Source organism: Mesoplodon densirostris, chromosome 2 (genome assembly GCF_025265405.1).
Source record: "Mesoplodon densirostris isolate mMesDen1 chromosome 2, mMesDen1 primary haplotype, whole genome shotgun sequence".
Taxonomy (NCBI): Eukaryota; Metazoa; Chordata; class Mammalia; order Artiodactyla; family Ziphiidae; genus Mesoplodon; species Mesoplodon densirostris.
The window spans coordinates 101,245,921-101,265,854 of NC_082662.1; the positions used below are offsets into that span (position 1 = coordinate 101,245,921).

At 38.2% G+C, this 19,934-nt stretch overlaps 1 protein-coding gene across 2 annotated transcripts in view; it reads left to right on the forward strand.

Moving 5' to 3' along the window:
* Positions 1–592: 592 nt before the first annotated feature.
* Positions 593–19,934, forward strand: part of CTTNBP2NL (CTTNBP2 N-terminal like) — a 67,094-nt gene continuing 47,752 nt past the window's right edge. The window contains exons 1-3 of one of the 2 annotated variants that reach the window (XM_060090260.1): positions 621–686; positions 11,858–11,981; positions 14,865–14,972. In XM_060090260.1, coding sequence (XP_059946243.1) covers positions 14,874–14,972 — 99 coding nt within the window. In that variant the 5' untranslated portion in view covers positions 621–686; positions 11,858–11,981; positions 14,865–14,873. Of the gene's footprint in view, positions 687–11,857; positions 11,982–14,864; positions 14,973–19,934 lie in introns of both variants that reach the window. The other variant, XM_060090261.1, reaches the window with a different exon arrangement.

Here is a 19,934-nt window from a genome sequence, read left to right on the forward strand (position 1 = left end):
CCCGGTGTCCCCGCTCCAGGGGCTCCAGAGCTACTATTCTCTTCCAAATGTAATGTGAAAAGAGAAGGGGGGGGTCTCCGGGTTTTTCATCTTTGCGCCCTTGTTTCTAGCACAGGCTTCGTACGAGAAAAAAAAGAGAGCAGGCAAGCCACGTTACCACGTTTTCAACAACCGGTTTTCTAAAGCAGACCCAAAGCGCACTTCATTTATTAACATTTTGGATGAAATGAAACGTTAATGTGCCCGATCAATCAGGGCACCCGAAACCCGCCGTTCCTAAGCTGCCCGTAGCATGAGGGTAAACACGAAGCACTCGCCACCGTCCGGTCCAGAAATCACTTAGAAGGTGGAAAGTTGCAGAAGCCGGGCCGTGAGGGTCGTAAGCCCACCCCCGAGCCCGGGCCGGAGGACTACGCTTCCTCCCGGAAGTGACGCGAGCTCAATCCCAGCTAGGCTCTCCCCAAACAAAAGGGATTTTGGGGCCCCGGGAGGAGCCTAAAAGACATTGGAGAAGCCCCTCCTCCAGCCGGAGCGGATTGGTGTCGGGGCTGGAGAGGCGAGAAGGGGATTGGCCCTGCCGAATGCCAGGGCTCTCGCCAGGCGGTCGAGGGGCGGGGCCTCGGGGGGCTGTGGATGGAGCGGCTGGCGGAGGCGGCAGGGAGCGGAGCCCCGAGTGCTGGGAAAAGGTAGGAGTTGTTGGCGCCCGGGCTTGGTGGCGGCTGGGAGGCCGGGTTCTCGAGAGAAAAGCAGGGGTAGGACCACCGGTGTCCACCCGCCGCCGTCCCAACTGCCGGTCGCGCCCATCCCTTGAGGGGGCGGAGCCGTCTCCTCTACCTCCCGGTATTCCCTGAGGAGGCGGCTCCTCAACCTTCGAGGGTGCTCGCAGCCACTTATTGTCCCCCGTCAACCCCGGCTCCCCAGAAGGGGCTGCCCTCCTGACACCCTCCGTTTAAAGGGCCCCCTCGCCCAGCCCCTTAACCTTGGGAGAAGGCGTACGGGTTCCCATTCTGTAGACTGCCGTCCCCACCCCCATTTGTCTGGCCGCCCCCGGGAGGCCAGACATCCCTTCCTACACCTGTCCTGCTCGCTAGGGTGGGACCAGAGCTAGTTTCATCCGTAAGATAAAAATCAAGTGTTTTCAAAAAAAAAAAAAAAGAGAGAGAGAGAGAGATGGGGCGATGCAAAAATCAGAGACCCGACCTAGACTGCCAGCTCCACGGACGAAACGGCCTTCCCCGACTTGGGTTCTTCCCATCCCCCATTCTCTGATCCTCAACCTTCCGCCTGAAGCCCCTAGGATCCTCTTTTCTCCTGTGGGGCATCGAGGGCTCACCTGCTTCGGGACCTTTTTAGTCTCTGGAGGAAGGAGAAATAGTAACCTTCCCTGCCCCCCTTTGTACCTTTATTCCTTGAGGGAGAACCCAACCTCTAAGGGTTTTTTTGGTTTGAGTTGCGTTTCATTTTTGCTTTCCACCCTGTTTCTTCCCTGAAAACTGGATGAAAAACCACCCTTTTGTATTTCATAGTGAGGTGGGCGTGTTGGATATCTACAGAGTTGGTTTTGTGTGGGTAGGAATGCAGTGTATATTGTTGGACTGGCAGTGAATAACAGCATGCTTTCAAGTGAAACAGTACAGATAAGTAAATAAAGAGCTTTAGATTAGGAATGAGTATCTCCTAGTCTCGGGTGGGCTGGTCTGTTGCTCAGGGAGACTGCAGTTAACCTGGAAGGTATAGTTCTGTTGAAACAAAAGGCAGGAAGTGTTTGAAGAAAATTCAGGTTCAGTGGTCTAGGTTTATGATTAATCTGGTCTGGTGGCCTTTGGTTACTCTGTAGCCCCTATTTTATGGTGGGTTTTTCCCTCCAGGTGAAACTGATATATATATATATGATGTTGTTGATTGGTTTTACAAGACCACTATCATCTACCAAAATTCAGAGGATGAAAATTAAAAGCACATTTTAAATCTCAGCGATAAGGATAAATAAAAGCAAGGTAAACTCCAGCTATTCACACACATGTGACTACCAGAGAGTGTCCCTATAGTGTGCTCATAAAGGCCTTCATTTCAGCAGGTGCAAAATATTGATGCTTTTGGCCTAATGTTAATGCCATTGAATCCCTAGTAATCATCTATTGCTAGCACTTTCATATATTAAAATTTGCCATATTTTTTTTAGCATTGTTTCTTTTGCTTTCGGTCTGAAGTCTGTCTTACTACTGTTATTTATAGCCAAAGATAATAACCATGGGATGCAAGGAGTTGGAATCATGGGGGCAATTATAACAGCTGTCTTTTACCTTCCTGATTAGAGTCTCTGAAGGTAGACTTTCTGAAGGTAATTAATTTTGAATAGTTAGGTTTGAAGTTTTCAGAGCCAGTCTCAGTGCTCACAGATCTGCTCAGTGATTGTTTCCAGATCTCCGATAAAAAGGCACAAAGAAGAAACTGTGGAGGGTCTCTCCAGCAAACACAAAGTGTACTGCGATAGGTGGATAAGGGCCCTTAGCAATAGCAGCAGAAAAGAACTAAAAGCAGAACAGGAATTCCCAAAAAGATATATCTTATTACATGAGCAGAGAACAGAAAACAAACTGAGGTTAGAGACTAAGGAAGCCAAAGTTGTGGTGATTGCCAGGGCCTTAATGAGCAGAGAGGAAAAAGCAAATAATGCTCTTTGATTACTTGGCACAATAAGCAGGATCTGTTTGATACACATTTGGGTCTTGGAAATCTTTCCTTTAACTTTTTCAACACCTGTTTGGTTATGTCAGATGAAGGAAAACATTGTATGCAGAGATCTTTTAAGGTATATTTGTAATCTGCCTCATTAAATTATAAATTCTTTGAGAGATATTAGTATGTTTTGTTTCATCTTTGTACCTTTCACAATGCCTAGTATATAGTTTGACTTCGTGAGCGTTTGTTGAACTTAGTTTGAAGCTGACCCCTTCAGGTAGACTAGAAAGATAATTTACTGATAAGATATGGCACATCTTGTTAGTATAAACAGTCCATAAAGAATTTAATATTAAATATTCTTCCTGTTTAGCATTTAAACAGAGGTGAAGAATTAGTGTCTGAGTTTAGTTATTGGTTGGTTTTGTTTTAAATATTTGAATATATAGCTAAGCTTCCTAATTAGAGGGAAACAAAGCTTGTATATGTCATGATCTCAGACATCCAACCGAAGAGTTTTTAGGGCAGCGCATGTGTCTTACGGTGTGTGTGTTTCATAATTATGTCATGTACCTTATCTTCCTTAAACGTTTTGGCCCTGGAAAAGGAAAGGCAAGGGATTCAACCATCTGATGTCTTCTCTCTGAATTGTCAGTTGTTTCACTCCACACTGTCTTAAGTACCTTCACCCTCAGTGTCATATAAATGGTTTTGTGGATGCCGTGATTATGGTGCAGGGTTGTACCTTCTGTGAGATTTAAGGGATTTTCAATGGTAATTTTGAGTGACAGTGATTTTTGCCTTTTGAACAACTCTTCTACTACCCCCAAAGTAAGGAGCAATCATAAGAAAAACTCAAATGGGTATGAAGAAACTATGGAAAGGGAAGTTAAGAGTGGAGGTGGGGGAGTGGAGGACAGGGGTTTGTGGGCTGAGGAAAACAGGACTACAAGCAGGCATTGAAGTAAAGAATGTAGTAATATGGTTTCTCGACTATTTCCAAACTCTGTATTTCAAGTCCAAAGCCAGAGCTTCCACTCTAAATGTGTGCTTTGCTGCTAAATGAATCGTTTCTGCCTTTTGGAGCCACAAAGAATGTAATCCTTAATTGTTACTGAGTTTAAAGAATATAATCCTTAACTGTTACTGAGTTCAAATAGAAGCTAGGAAGGAAAATAGGAGAGCACAGGACGACGGGGTTTACAGACAAAAAAGATTCCTGACCCTGGGCCTTGGGAGCATCTGCATGGATCCTTTGTGCAGAGCTGCTAGGGAAGGAGAGGCTGCAGTGTGCTGTGGGTCTGCTCGCCTAGAAAGGTGAGCCAGGGAGGAAGGAGTGCAGAGGGAGAAGCAAGCAGGGATGAGTTGTTTTAATGAGAAATAAGATCTATAAATTATAACAGAGGCGAATGAACTGACGGGTACGTTGTAGAAAAAAGGAGCACTAAGTTTGGGGTTTTTTGAAGGAAGGTGTTCCCCATTCCTTGGTTTCTGCTAAGTAGTCCTTTCTGTTGTAGTGGGTTGAACAGGAGTGAGAACAGAAACAATCTGGTTCTTAACTGGTTTAATATTTGATGGTACAAACAAGATCTGGTCTAGTCCTATGTATCAGCTTCTTCTTATTGCCTCTTGTTTTAAATTGAAGACACAGAAGAAATTTTCTGAAAAGGCTCCACCCCTAAAGACTTCTCTGCTTCTAAACCTTTAGCCTTCGCCACACTCACTGAGTCTGAACACGTTCTTCTTGGGGGTCTAGTTACTTCTCATTCATTCAGCATGTCTCGCATCACAGTCATTATTTCCCCCCCAAAACCCGTTCCTTTTCTAACATCCCTGTTTCTGTTAATGGCATCATCATTATAGTCACCCAGCCTTAAAAACCTCAGCTGATCTGGGATTATTTCCCTTCTTACCTCCTTAAAAAAACCAGTACCAAGTTACTATACATTCTTTATAAAGTCTCTTGCATCGGTCTTTTTTTTTTTTTTTTTTTTTTTTTTTTTTTTTACTATTCTTACTGCCATGATCCTAGTTCACACACTTTAACCTCATACCTGTACTGTTAAGTTTTCTCCCAACTGCTTTTTCTGCTTCCAGTTTCTCTTCAGTCAAATCAACTCTGTATGTCAAGCTTTAACCTTCCTGAAACTATATTTTTATTGTGAGATTCACCTAGTTAAAAATGTTTAGTGGCTTCTTATTTCCCAGAAGATAAAGTGCAGTTTTGTACACTGTAATTCAAGGTACTGCACTGTACATTTCTTTCCAGCCAGCATGTTTTGATTACCCCTTTGAACCAGAGACTGCTGGGTGCTAAGTTTATCAAGCTGAATAAGACAGAGTATTTGTCTAGAAGAGCAGAATCTTATGAGACAAAAGACAGCTATGTAAATAGATGAATTGATGTAATAAAATGTGAAAACTGCTCTTGGGTTATGAATAAGATACATATCCATTATGCATTTAATATGATTTCAAAATAGCTGTGATATTTTTAGAAAACGCGTTTATCAGTATTATGAGTTAAAATTATAACTTGATTAAAAGCTGTAGAAATTCAGTGGAAGGAAAGGCAATCTTTTCACTTATATCCTAAAGTCACAAAAAGCCAGAAGATTGTCCTTTTTCTTTCCCACGTAGTGTGCAGATAACCATTGGCCTGAATATGTGTTGTGTGTGTTCCTAAGCTGCCTTTCCCAGGAACTGGCCAGGCCATCTCCTTCTTGGAGCAGATCAACCTACCAGGTTAGAAGGAGTAAACTTGTTTTGATTTCTAAATTAGACACATGAGTGGTAGAAAGTGAGAACTCATTGGAAAAAGGAAAACTTCGTTATCCGTACAGATGAAACCAAATATATACTCTCCAGGGATGAGAAATGAGAGAACTGACCAGTCACTAACTCATTTAAACCATTCAGTATCCTGTTAGAGTATGTATTGTCATCGCCATTTTATAGATGAAGAACTGAAAGCTCAGAGGTTACGTGGATCAAGGAAGTATGAAGTGGTAGAGCCAGGATGCAAACTTAGGTCTGTAGGGCTCCAAAGTCAAGCACTTTCCACTGCAACACACTGCCTCCCAGAAGAGTTACTGTCCCCAAAAAACCTTGGAGCAAAAACAATTGCTAGGTCTGTTGGTCATTTTCAACTGATATCAAATTGTTAAACTTTTTAAAAAATCAGTGGTCTGATTTAGAAGACAGAAGTTAAAAGGCAAAACAACATCATCAGTTATAATATTCTGTTACAGGCTTTTGTGAAATTTTTTTACAGTTCAGGGAGAGTCAGGTTATGGGCATAGCTAAAACACAGATACCTTGACTGTGTTACAGTTCATCCTCCACACCATATGCTCTGTTTCTTCCTGGTTTGAAATCCTGATGGAGTCAACAACTTCATCCAACATTAATGTTGAATATTTGAAGGGTTCTTGTATTCCAGGCTGCCTGTAGAATTGAGGCCCATGAATCATTTTACTGGAAATAAGATCAATCTACATATTATTGTTCCCTCATTGTGGTATTTTACAAATCATGGTGGCATTATTTCAGAAAAGCAAAAATTTAGGGGAATGATGGACAGATAGATGATATAGACAGATATACGTATTTCAATGAAATCATGTTATAATTTCATTGAAATAAATAAAGCCACTGACAAATATACCTGAAATGGTAAATACTGCTGGTAACTTTCTGATATTAGAAGACATATTTTTAATTTTAATGAAAAAATGTGTTCATATAAAAACTATTCTTCATTTTCATTAACGTACATTCCAGTAGCTTAACTAATGTAGCTCTTCTGGTTTGGTCTTGTCTCAGATGAGAATACTTGAAAAGGTGTAAACGGATATCCAGGTAGACAGACCTGTTTTTTAATAGCGTTGTGCCAGATGTCCTCATTTTGGGGGAGAGATGTTTGAATGCTTGTTTATGGGCATGAGGCCACTTCCTCCCTTTCTTCAGGATGCATATAAATGTTGTTGGCAACATGTAGGAGAGACAATGATAGAAACAGATGTACACACATAGTAAGTGAGACAGACATTCACACACACACACACAGATACACTAGAGATGTATGAGTCTTAAAACAGAGCTAACCAAAACAAAACCCTGATATCCATCATGGTGTCCCAGAAAGTGGATTAGACTGGATCTTAATAATTTTACTATTTAACTATAATCTTCAGTAATTCACTTAACAACTCTGGCCTCAATTTTCATCTGTAAAATGAGAGTACTAAATTAGATTATTTCTGAGATCCCTTCCAGCTCTGTGAATCATATTTTAGCTGATAAAATGAGAAAATCAGATGTGAACAGTGGTTACCAAGTAGCAGTGGTTTCTAAGGAAGCCTCTGGAGTCAAATTACTTAGGTTCAAATTCTATTTCTGCCACATACTAGATGTGAGACTTTAAGTTATTGAGCCTTTGTACCTCAGTTTTCCCATCTGTAAAATGGGGATGATGATGATGATGATGATGAACTTGTTGATAATGGTTATAGCATCTATCACCTAAGGTTGTAAGGACGGAATTAATACATGTCAAGTACTTAGAACACTGCCTGGAACATGTTATGTTTAGCTCAAAAAGTGTGTGTCTTTTTATTATTGCTATTAAGGCTTGAATTCTTCTTAGAAAACTACTCTAGAAAAGTCTGGGGAAAAAAATAATCAAATAAAACTCTGAGGAAGTGGTGATTAACATTGGTAAGCTCAATTATATTACTAATTTCTGTACTAAGTATAAATCTAGAATATCTGGTATCCTAGAATCAGCTTTGAGTAGAGTACTGAAAGCATTTTAAGTATTGATCTTAAAGAATAATCAGCTTTATTACAGAACTGGTTTCTTGAGGCCTCCTTCAAAGTCCATATTGACAGTATTGGATAAACAAGCACCTCAATCCCTTAGCACTGTTGTAATTTCTTTGTAAGTGCATTATTCATATTATATTTCAGGATCCTGAAATTTACAATCTCCAAAACTGTTTCAAAACCATTCTGTTTTATATAATCCTATACATAGTGTTGCTGGAAAAAGCAAACTGATAAGACAAAGCAGGGCATTCTTTGTTCAGGCATTCTCATGGTAAGGGGAAGGCTTTGATCTAGTTTCTGTAATAGTCTTTAAAAGTAGTAAACGGTTATCATGTTGTATTAGTTTGCTAGAGCTGCCATAACAAGTACCACAGACTGGGTGGCTTAAACAACAGAAATTTATTTTCTCACAATCCTGTAGGCTAGAAGTCAGAAATCAATGTGTCAGCAGGATTGGTTTCTTCTGAGGCCTCTCTCTTTGGCTTGTTAAATGGCCATCTTCTCCCTGTGTCTTCACATGGTCTCTCCCTGTCCTGCGTTTTTGTCCAAAATTCTCTTCTTATAAGGACACCAGGCATATTAGATTAGGGACTACCCTAATGACCTCTTTTTTTTTTTCTTTTCTTTTCTTTGACTGCACCACACAGCATGCAGAATCTTTGTTCCCTGACCAGGGATCGAACCCATGCCCCCCTGCAGTGGAAGCACAGAGTCTTAACCACTGGACCACCAGGGAATCCCATGACCTCATTTTTTTTAATCAATTAATTTATTTATTAGTGGCTGCATTGGGTCTTCATTGCTGCACGTGGGCTTTCTCTAGTTGCAGTGAGCAGGGGCTACTCTTCGTTGCAGTGCGCGGGCTTCTCATTGTGGTGGCTTCTCATGTTGTGAAGCACGGGCTCTAGGTGTTGGGCTTCAGTAGTTGTGGCTCGCAGGCTCTAGAGCACAGGCTCAGTAGTTGTGGCGCACGGGCTTAGTTGCTCCGCGGCATGTGGGATCTTCCCGGACCAGGGCTCGTCCCGTGTCCCTTGCATTGGCAGGCAGATTCTTAACCACTGCGCCACCAGGGAAGTCCCCCATGACCTCATTTTTCACTTAATTACCTCTTTAAAGACCCTGTCTTCAAATACAGTAACATCATGGGGGTACTGGGGATTAGGACTACAACATATAATTTTGGGGTTAGAGGACACAATTTAGCCCATAACACGTTATAACACATAGACACATAAGAATACAAATACTCAGATAATATCTTTTACCTTCAACTGAAAGAAGCTTGATTTGACATTTGTAGTAAAGCTTTTATTGCATAGTATTGTAGAATTCAGTAAAAAGGTTTGTTTTTCTATCTTGGTTTTAGAATCTGTAAATAATAATAGCAGAAACAACTCTCTTTAGTAAATGTACAAAAGATCTGCTTTCATGATCAGAAAATTTATTTTCTGATAATATTTTGACATGTTTTTCTTTACTAGCCTAATCCTAAAATGCCAAAAGTGGAATGAGAGGTACAATTTGGAATGTTGTCACTCTCTTACCCCCAAACGCATAAATAACTTTTATGAAAAACCAAAAGTGCCAGAGGGTGGGAAGGCTTAAATCTTGAGATAGTCAAGGTAATGTGTCAACACCTTCCGCCCTCAGATAGGAGGTTGCTTTGGATACATTTTTTTAAAAATAGCAGTGCACTTTTGTCCATTTTAGATTTGGTATTTATAAATGTGACATGTTTATTTTTTTTAATTTCATATATACTGGATTTTTAAGGAAGTACATTATCTAATGGAAAGCTGTCAGAACAGCCACTTTGTATGTCAGTGTTGACTCTTTGAATTTTTAGAATTAACTGGCCTCCCAAATTTTGGTTTTGCTTATGTGTACTGGAAAGAGTCTTTACATAATTGGAGCAAGTTTGCTTTACATCCGTGCTAATAATACCTTATCACTGATACTAAAAACTTACTGAATGGCCTGAATCTTAGTCAATTGTAGCCCAAGTATAAATTTCTTTAGTCTGATATCTGAGTATATAGTAAAGAATTGATTTTTATCCAGTTTTGCAAGAGTGGTCTCCTGGGTAAAATAACTGATTTCTTTTCTTTTTTTTTTTTTTTTTTGGTGCTAGCCAAATGGATTTAAAAAAAAAGATTTATGTAGTTTTTTTTTGAGGTGCTTCTATGTCCAGAAATATCTGAGACTCACCTTAAAAATGTTTTTTCTCTTTCCTGTCCCACATCACCCACCACATAGAAATAAGGCCTTCAGTTCCACATAAAGACATACACAAACCCAGATACTAGATAAACATCTACGTGTACTCCACCCTGCCCTGCCTTACTCCTTACATAGCTGTAGAAACTGGGGTGTTTCTTTTTCTGCCACCCAATCTCCATGTGGTAAAAAGGTAACAATGCCTTCTATCAAAGAATGAGTTCCAGAGCAAAAGCTGAGACTTCCTCAAGAAGGAAGAGGCACAACCAGAACCAGAATGAGTAGATGTTGGGTCAAGGGAAAAGGCTAGAATAAAATGAACAGAGCCCAAGCCAGAGCAGCATACCTCCATGGCAAAATGACCAATGCTGTTCAGGAGGTACAGTGGAGGTGCAGAGCCAGTGTCCTCCTTGATACCCATAATTCTTGTGGCTGTTGGCACATGAAAGTTCATACAGAAGAGATTCATGGACTTCCCTGGTGGCACAGGGGTTAAGAATCCTTCTGCCAACGCAGGAGACACGGGTTCAAGCCCTGGTCCGGGAAGATCCCACATGCCACGGAGCAACTAAGCCTGTGCGCCACAGCTACCGAGCCTGTGCTCCAGATACCGTGAGCCACAACTACTGAGCTCACACGCCACAACTACTGAAGCCCGCCTGCCTAGAGCCCGAGCTCCACAAGAGAAGCCACCGCAATGAGAAGCCCGCGCACCACAACGAAGAGTAGCCCCCGCTGGCTGCAACTAGAGAAAACCCACGCAGCAACGACGACCCAATGCAGCCATAAATAAATAAATAAATTTATTTTTTAAAAAAAGAAGAGATTCATGCTCTCCTGACTGTTGGCCCTGACTTGGTGGGAAGTAGCATGTGAATAGACCATATTGTAAGCTGGGCAAACTCATGTTTGAAATCATTTATTAATAACTTAAAAACAAGTTTCATATGTAGTCTATAAATAGGCTCAGTTTTCCAGGGTATTAAAATATGTGTAACTTTTTATTATATATGTTTATATATTTTTTTAATTGAGAAAACTATAAAGCTTAATATAGCTACAGCTAGCTGTACCACAGTGTATGATAATATATACAGACAATTTGTCCACAGGTGGTTTTTATTTCAAATTTATAGACTGTAGCATTCCTTAGGCAGAAATATCTACATATAAACTCTAAGGAAAGTTGGGTCTTGGAGAGATTCTACCGGAAGGAATGAGCTGAGCATCTGGTTGAAATGATCTTGTCTTTCACAGTTACTTAATGGACAATGACAAGTAACAGCTCATTTAGAAAATAAGTGGAGAATGAGTCTGTAGACTACAATATGACATGCCAAAAATCTGGCAGTCATATTTCTGATAATGAATATGAAGTTAGAAACAGCCTTTTTCTGAAAATCTTAGACCGTATAATTTATATATTGGCAGAAATTGGAGTCGAATGGACTTGGTACTTTAAATACCGTAAATACAAGACAAAATTTATGTTTTATCAAATAAAAATTAGGGCCTATCTTTTTTTTTAAGTTTGTAGGGTCTAATACACTATTAGAAAAACATAAACCAAAAATTACATATAATTCAACACTTAATATTTGAAAATAAATGGGAAAAAGTAGAATCTGGGATGAGTAATAAGCCCTACAAAGTTGAGGTGGTGACAGATTGATTTGTTTGTTTATTGATGGGCAAGAGATGAGGGGATGAGAATTTTCCTTACAAGAATTTGGCAGTTTGAAAAGTTCAGTTGTAATTATGTTATTTTTTTATCTGAGTGCATTGTGCATAAGTAATGGTGTTTCAAGCAAATAGGCTTTTATCAATTGAGGGAGAGAAAGTCAGTTTCTTCTGGTGACATTCATAAAATAGTCCTTGAAATGACAGTGAAAAGATTTTGAACGACCTCACCTTCCCTAAGTATGATTGCAAAAGGGAAGTCAGATTCCTGATATTTTTTCCTATATTACTCAGCTTCAACTTGAAGAAGTGGTTATTTTCTTCTTTTTGTCTGTATCAACCAACAGCTGTCAGGCCTCATCAGCTATAATGACAGTTGACATTCTTGGGATTTACCAATTGTTTATAGTATGGTCACATAGACAATAAATTTCTTATTATTTTGCAGCATTGGACATTTTTCCACCATGCTGATGACATTTTAAATGTATTTGTCAATTTTCCCAAATTTTAACTGAAGAAAACCTTAAGAATTTATACTTGAGGACTAAAGTGTGACTGCCAGTTATCAGGTCAGTATCACCCCCATCCCCACCCTCATACCACCCCCAGGAATATCACTGCCATACTAAAACATAATGCAGTTTTACTATCATTCATTTATATTTCAGACAAAATGTTACTGCAATGTGTGTTAAAATTAGATTCAAATGTAAAGGACAGCAAAGAACTACATTTTAATATTTATAAAGAATGGTTATAGGAATATGTGAAAACAGACCTCTTGGGTTTGAATTACACAGCTGTGGCCCTTTTTTTTCCCCTCCTGTGTCGTATTTGTATTATATTTATTTCATGTAGACACCAAGCTAAATAAGTTGATACATTAGCAAAATGTTCCAAATATTAAAATTTGTGTGCAGAAGTTATTTACAAATGTAGAGGTAACATGAATATTGTCCTTTATGCCATTGACAAAGAATAGAATTTTTTCTTGCCTGGGCTAGACTGTTTTATAATTAAAGTGACTTAAGGTTGTTTCAATTTCACTCTTTTATGAGGATGTATATTTATCACAACAGATAAAAACTGTGATTTAGGTACAATCTGTTTTAGTTCTTTGTATATTTACCTGTAATTTTTATTTAATTGATTTCTCTAACAAATAATTCTTGATTTTCACTCATGAAAGCTTAGAATGGAACCATGAAGGACTTTAGAGATTATCTAGTCTGTTTTATTTTACCTGTGAGGAAACTCAATGCCAGAGCAACTAGGTAATTTTTTTTTCTCAAAGCCCTATAGCTATTTAGTAGCAGAGCTGAGACTAAAATTCTATACTCTTCACTCCCGGTCTGTTATATTTTATTATATCACACTGCATCCTTAAGCCACAGTTTTTAGATTTCTAAATGAGAATATTTAAGGAGTATAAAGATATTGAAGGAAAAAAGAGTAATATGTGTAAACACTATCATTTTTAGCTCTATTCCTAGTTGATTTACTCAGTGCAGTTGGTATTTATGGAGCACCTTTACCAAGTGCCCATTATTCTGCTTAACACCAGGGAGGGGTGAAAAAAGGAATAAAATGATAGGATTTTTTCTCTGCCTTATAATCTCCTTGAGAGAGACTAAAACATGAAACCATCAGGAATTGGGGGAAGGGTTTCATCTAAGAAACCAGTGTGACTCAAATGGTAGTTTAAATTCCTCATCATTATTCACTCCAGGATGCTATCATCCTTCTTCATTTGTGGTTCCCAACTACAAAAGGGCAGCCAAAGTCACTTATTTCTGAAGTAATTGATCTTGGCTGCCCCCAATTTTGGTAATGCCTTTCTTGGAATTCTTTTGGAAAGTGAGAGAGGATAGTAGTTCTTAATAATTAAACCATTGATCAGCTTCTATCAGGAACTTGGCAAGATGTTTTATATTTATTAACTCAATCTTTACAACAGTCCTATGAGTTAGATATCATCATTTCACTTTCACAGGTAAGAAAACTGAGAATCAGAAAACTTGCCCAGTCACACAACTAGGAAGATGTTGACCTGGCATCTATCTGACTGCAAAGCCATGTGTTTTTTCCAGCATACCATCTTATGTTAAGTGTAGCTTTATTAGGTTTGTTGTTTTTTTGTTTTTTAAATTATTTTTGAGCTCTTATTTTTAAAGTAACTGTTGTAAGGGCTCTCTAATACTGAAGTGAGAATGTGAGAATCACTTACTAGTCGCTAACCCTCACCAGTTAGAAAGTTAGCAGTTAGAGCTGAAGTTACATTGAACATGTTTTACCATGTGGCAAAAGATTTGTACAGTGTGTCCTGGAGCAACATCTAAGAACACAGTGAAGTATGCATTTTCTACATGCTCTCATTCGCTTAAAGGCAGTAGCTCTGGAAGGAATCAATGCCTCTTTTGTGTGCCTCCTAAAATTTAATGTGCTCATAGGAGTTGGGAGTTACTGGAGGGTGTGTGAACTAGTCATGTTGTGATTCACTTTAAAAAAAAAACTATATGAGAGTGGCAATTTAGAAGTAAAGAGTGGGAGAGGGAAAATAGTACTTGCTGTACTTTAGAAGTTATGAAATGTATCTTACCATACACAATGGTCAGAAGATCCTTCCAAGATTGTACGCCGTCTAGCTTCTATCTATGTGTGGTTTGTGAGAAATTAATCTTATGGAAAGGACTGAGTTTATGCCATGTAATTTGCCATTTAACATATTTTAAAAGATGCAAGATTTCATAGAAATGTGAACTTGTTAAGTCAAATAAATTCAGTTTATAGTAGCCTGGCCAATTAAGATGTTTAAACAATATATTTTAAGCAGTCATTTAAAAGTACATTTGTACATGGTTGCATTTAAGTCTTATTTTACTATATGAAATATAAATATTGTGATAGATGTTCTCTGTGAAAGTAGACAATTCAAAAGAAAATTCTCTCCCATACTCCCACCAAACATTATCTTTGCTCAAATTCATTTCAGCCAGTTTCAGAGGGATCCCACAATGTTTTATATACAATTTTGGAATTTACTTATATAAAACTGGGATATCTTTTTGTGGTCAAACAGTTTTTCATTGAAATAGTATTCATCGTAACAAAATTTTACCTGAACTTCTAGTGAACAAAATTAGTGACTAATTCTTTCTGAGACCTTCTAGGATGTTTGTATATATGCCTGGAGGAAAAACGATGAAAATTTGATCTTTGTGAATGGTGATGAAATCAATAATTAAAATGAATTTTATTTTATTTTGCTGCTTAATTTATGATTAACATCAGAAAGTTCTTATTTTTCCATTTAATTATAACCATTTCCTTTCTTCAAGTATTTTCTACTCTAATTGTTGCTCTTTTCTTATCTGTCTCACTTTATTTTTTCTTTAATAGTATCAAATTAACTCTGTCTTCTGGAGATTGTCTGATTATTGTCCTTGTTTTAGGCTTTCAGGATGAATCTGGAAAAACTCAGCAAGCCAGAACTCCTAACACTATTCAGTATTCTTGAAGGAGAGCTTGAAGCAAGGGACCTTGTTATAGAAGCTTTAAAGGTATGTTTAAAAAAAGAGAGAGAGAGAGAGAGTGGTCATCATATGTTTGAAAGCCATATCATTGGTTAACTAGGATATTTCTATAGCCCCAGTTGAAGTTGAGAGGCCTGGGTATATATATCAATACTTGCTATAGCAGCCACCTGTATGGTATGATTTTGGGACACTGATGAAGCCTTTCTGCCTCCAAATAGTTCCTTTAGTCTCTCTACCTGATGTCTAGACTTTGAACTTCATTCTTTAGCTTAGTAGCGTTAGCTGTTTCTGAATGCCAACCCCTTGAGAACTTGATGAGACCTGTTTCCTAAAAAATCTATATACACGCATATACCATAATTCAGGATATAATATCTGATAGATCAAGGACCCCATTAAGACCATGAATAGATTCCCTAGATCCCAGATTAAGAATCCTTACTTTTTTTTCAGTATTTGGTATCTGTTAAAATACAAGGGGCTGGGGGGTGGTAGACGGCAACTCTACTTCCCACTCAATTTTGCTGTGAACCCAAAACTACTCTAAAAAAGTCTACATAAAAAAAAAAATCAAGAGGGCATAACTCCTTTAAAGGGTCTTGAATCTTTTACACCTTGGTAAGGATGTTTCCCAATCTGTCTTGAAATCAGATTTGGAGAGGGGAAGAAAAGAGCTTAAGGCTATCTGTGTGAGTAGTAGGAAGATGATACCCCCGTAGGTGAGGAGAAATGGCCAAAGAAGATGAGACTTGGGCATGCTGAAGAAAGCATAGTCTCTTCTGAAAACTATTGCTTTTTTGTTTTCCCTTAGAGCTTTGTAATGTGTGATAAGTGATTTCCAGTGGTTTCATTTCTCCGGAGTGCATGAGGCAGTTCCCTTCTGGTATGGGGTAGAGTCTGACTTATTTTCCTTTTCACACTTACTTCAGTCTTGTTTTGCACGGTGTTCCTGGAGATCATCTGTTTATGGCTTTGACACATGTCTAGTCACGTGATAAAGTTCATTGCCCAAGTCTTTGCCTGTCATGCCACTAAGCATGACTGTGTGACCTTGGTAAAGTCATTCAGTCTGTCTGAAACAAAGCTTCCTTGTCTGTATTAAAAAGAAATGATTAATAACTAGTATTTCTGTGTAACATTATAATTTGCATGGCATTACAAATACCCCAACAGTGTAGGATTCATTTCTTCTTCTCCCTTTATTTATATTCTCTCAGTACATATCATGTACCCCATATCCAAGGAACAGTCAGTGGTAGCTAATCATTTGAATTGATGTCTCTAGTGTGCCCTCAACAGTGCCTGACTTTTTAATGACTCCCCTGCCAACATATATTACATAAAAACGTTCCCTCTGCTTGGTGACTCATTTCTGCCACATCCACAGGTCTTCCCCTTTTGTCACTATTGGGGATTTCTCATCCTTTCCCTGTACGTCCCTGAAAACTATTCTATTTCTCATAACCCCATCCCACTATTACCAGTAGTCCTAACCTGATTAAACCCAGGACACCCTCCCATTTATTTTCACATGTTTATCTGATCGATCAAGAGAAAAGAAAAAGAAGGATTGAGGAAAGTTTGAGTTAATTCCTAATCCTCACTCCTAATGCCTGTTGTTTTTCCTACTTCCTTCCCTTCTTCTCTTCTGAGACCTCTGGCTCTCCTCTCCACAGGAATTATCAGCCTAGACCTGGAAGAGTTCCACTGCCTAGGCTGAACTAGAAAGTGCATTGTTCGTGTCCTTTTAGAACTCAGAAAGCATTTTCCAGGAGCAGCATTATTATAAATAGCAATCAGATTTTAGAAAACTACAATAGCTTGGTAGCATGTGTTAAATAAATAGCCTCACCTGAGGATCTGTCCCTGTTTGCACTGGGACTCCAGGAAGAAGTTTCCTGTAAATATCGCAGTTGACTTACACAAGAACTTCTGGGCCTCACCCCTCTCATAATTGGGGTAGGGGTTGGGGAATGGCTGCCTCTAACAGAAAAATTAGAGGATGACCTTATTTTCTCTTTGCTTTTTAGCTTTAGAAATGATACAAACCTGTGGAGCTTTATGTTTGTTTTATTGAGCATATAGATGCTCAATAAATAGTTGTTGAACAGATGAAATGTATGCCATTGTTTTAAAAGATTGCCATAATATTTCAAAATGAATGTTGTGAATTATTAAATTTTACAGCCTGCCTTATGTGTGCTTAAACAGACTGCCTTCTGGTTTTAATGTTAACAGATGCTAAGGTGCTTGTTGCATATGTTTTCCTAAAAAAATTTTTTTCTGCGTGAATCCAATTTTAGATACTTTAGGCAAGCTTCTGACAAGTTGAAAGAGCAGCTTGAGAAGCAAGAGCTATAATTAAGAGAGCATTTTGATATAAGATACCATTCAGAACCAGGCACAAGTGTTGTATTTAGTCTGTGCATACAGCCTGTAAGTGGTAAAGTTCTCTTCTGAGGCTTAAACTATAGGCAGTTTAGGTGAAATGAATAGCTTCACCAGAAGTAATACATCTTTAAATAGTCTATTGCTAGATAAAATAAGTAGCAGCTGGGGGTCAAAATTGTCTCAGTCCTTTGAGAAAAGCAACTGCCATACCAGATTCTTAAAGTTAAAATGAAATCTTGTTTTATTTGTGCAGTAGGTTTTTGTTTTGGCTTGGGTTTTTTGTTATTTTTGTTTTTGGTTCTGTAGTATGTCAAGATTTCACTGCATTCTTTCTATATAGCTCTTGCTTAACAACAAACACTTGCTCTTCTTGGACTAATATGACAGCTCACTAATTTTCTTCCTTTTAGTATTCTTTCTTAATTCATGCTTAGTTGATTGAAAAGGTTTTGGTCTTTGTCCTAAATAGCTATGATTGGTTTTTCCTTTATGTTTAAGTAAAAAAAGCTTATATTTTTTTTCTCCTTACCTTTAAAAGAGATTTTTCTTGGACATAAAATCTATTCTTTAATCTTGCATCTCTGAACAAAACCATATGGTTCACTGTTGCTGTTAAATAAATAGTAGGTCACATTGGCAAGGGTTAGATTTATATAAGGATGTATTATAAAAGTTCCTGTAGTTTGTAAGTAAATCCTACCTATAAAGTTATAATTGTAAAAGAGCTTCATTCATTTTCCAAAATTTCTGCAAAGTTTCAGATTGCAACTACACCCTTGTAGAGCCCCCGTAATTCTTTTTCTCCCCGAAATTTTACAGAAGAGTGAGCCTCCTCACTCTTCTGTTGCAGCCTAGACATGTTTGGCATAGAACCAGAGAAGTCAATAGAAAATAATGTAATATTCAGCCTCTTCTGTATCTGAAGTCTAATTGTTACAGAGGCCATTTATACAGTATTTGGTCCTAATTGAACTTTATATAAAGTGATTTTCTATTTTAGGAGGGATTACATCAGAGAAAAGCCTTCTTCATAAAAGTGTCTCCCTTTGACCTGACCACTTTATTTTCATGAATCAGAACACTATGGGAATCCCTTCCACAGTGAAAACAGATTACATTGCTCATGAACTGTCCAGGGGAGTTTGGGGTGGAACCACACAGTTCAGCAAGAGAGGCCCAGTTCATTAATTCTAAGAAAATCTAGGAAAAGCTTCCCAGCAGTGTCTGACTACTCTAGAAGAAGATGAGGGAACCTTAATTTTTAAAATTTGGAAAATAGATTTGACTGCCAATAAAAAGTCCAATTAAATAGTTTGAGTCTTCCACATTGGGTATATTATATCTGCATGTCTCAGATCTGATGCAGACTACACTTAGCTATGACTAAGTAGGATCTACCCTTATTAGTATCATTTTATTTTAAAGCATTCTTTAAATTGCTTCTGCAATAATAAATGGTAAAGTATTACAAGTTTCACATAGAATTAGCTTAAAGAGTCTTGAATTCCTTTCCACTGATACTTCAGTCATAAAACAGGTATAAAACTCTTTTAACGTCTAGGATATAACTTTGTTTGTTTTGGCCAAAGGCCATTGGAGAATTCCCCATGCAAGAAAATTTACAGACAAAAATGTTGTAGACAGGACAAAGTTAGAAATATATTTAGGGCCTCCCTGGTGGCGCAGTGGTTGAGAGTCCGCCTGCCGATGCAGGGGATACGGGTTCGTGCCCCGGTCTGGGAGGATCCCATATGCCGCGGAGCGGCTGGGCCCGTGAGCCATGGCCGCTGGGCCTGCGCGTCCGGAGCCTGTGCTCCGCAGTGGGGGAGGCCACAGCAGTGAGAGGCCTGCATACCGCAAAAAAAATAAAATAAAATAAAATAAAATAAAATATGCAGAGTATAACAGTATTGCAGAAGTAAATACTTTCAATGCCTGAGAAATAAAACATGCTCTGTAACAATCAGAAGAAAATAAAAACATAAAAAAAAAAAAGAAATATATTTAGAGTATGAGACTGTAATATTTAACTATTGTGAGTTTTTTAAACAGCCAGAATTAAAAATAAAAAATCTAAATGTTACATATGTGTCTGTGTTAACAATAAATGATTTATGCTTGCCAAAAATATTCTTAAAATAATAATAATTATAAGGATCTTGTGGCAGTACCAAAAATATAGAACAAACAAAAGTTATGGAAGGTGCTGTGGCTCAAGAAAATTACAAATACAAGTTCACTGTAGGTTGAATCTGACATCTGCTTTTGGTCATGGCCTTGTGCTTATTATGGAAGCAGATTATTATAAAGGCTGGTCTGAGATGAGGAAAGTAAAATTGAATTTAGCAAAAAACATGCATTGTCCTATACTAGTAAGCTTGTCAAGTGTGTTTGCATTAAAAAAAAATAAGAGATCCATGAATATACTTAAATGTACTCAAAGTTGAAGCATTCTTTGTCACCCATAAGCCTGGACCTAACAATTCTTTGACCGAAAATGATCCCATTTTGATAGATGTTTTTAGGAAGAGCTTTTAGGATTGGAATAGGTAGTTTAAATCTTTAATAAACATCACATGAACATAAGCTTATAAC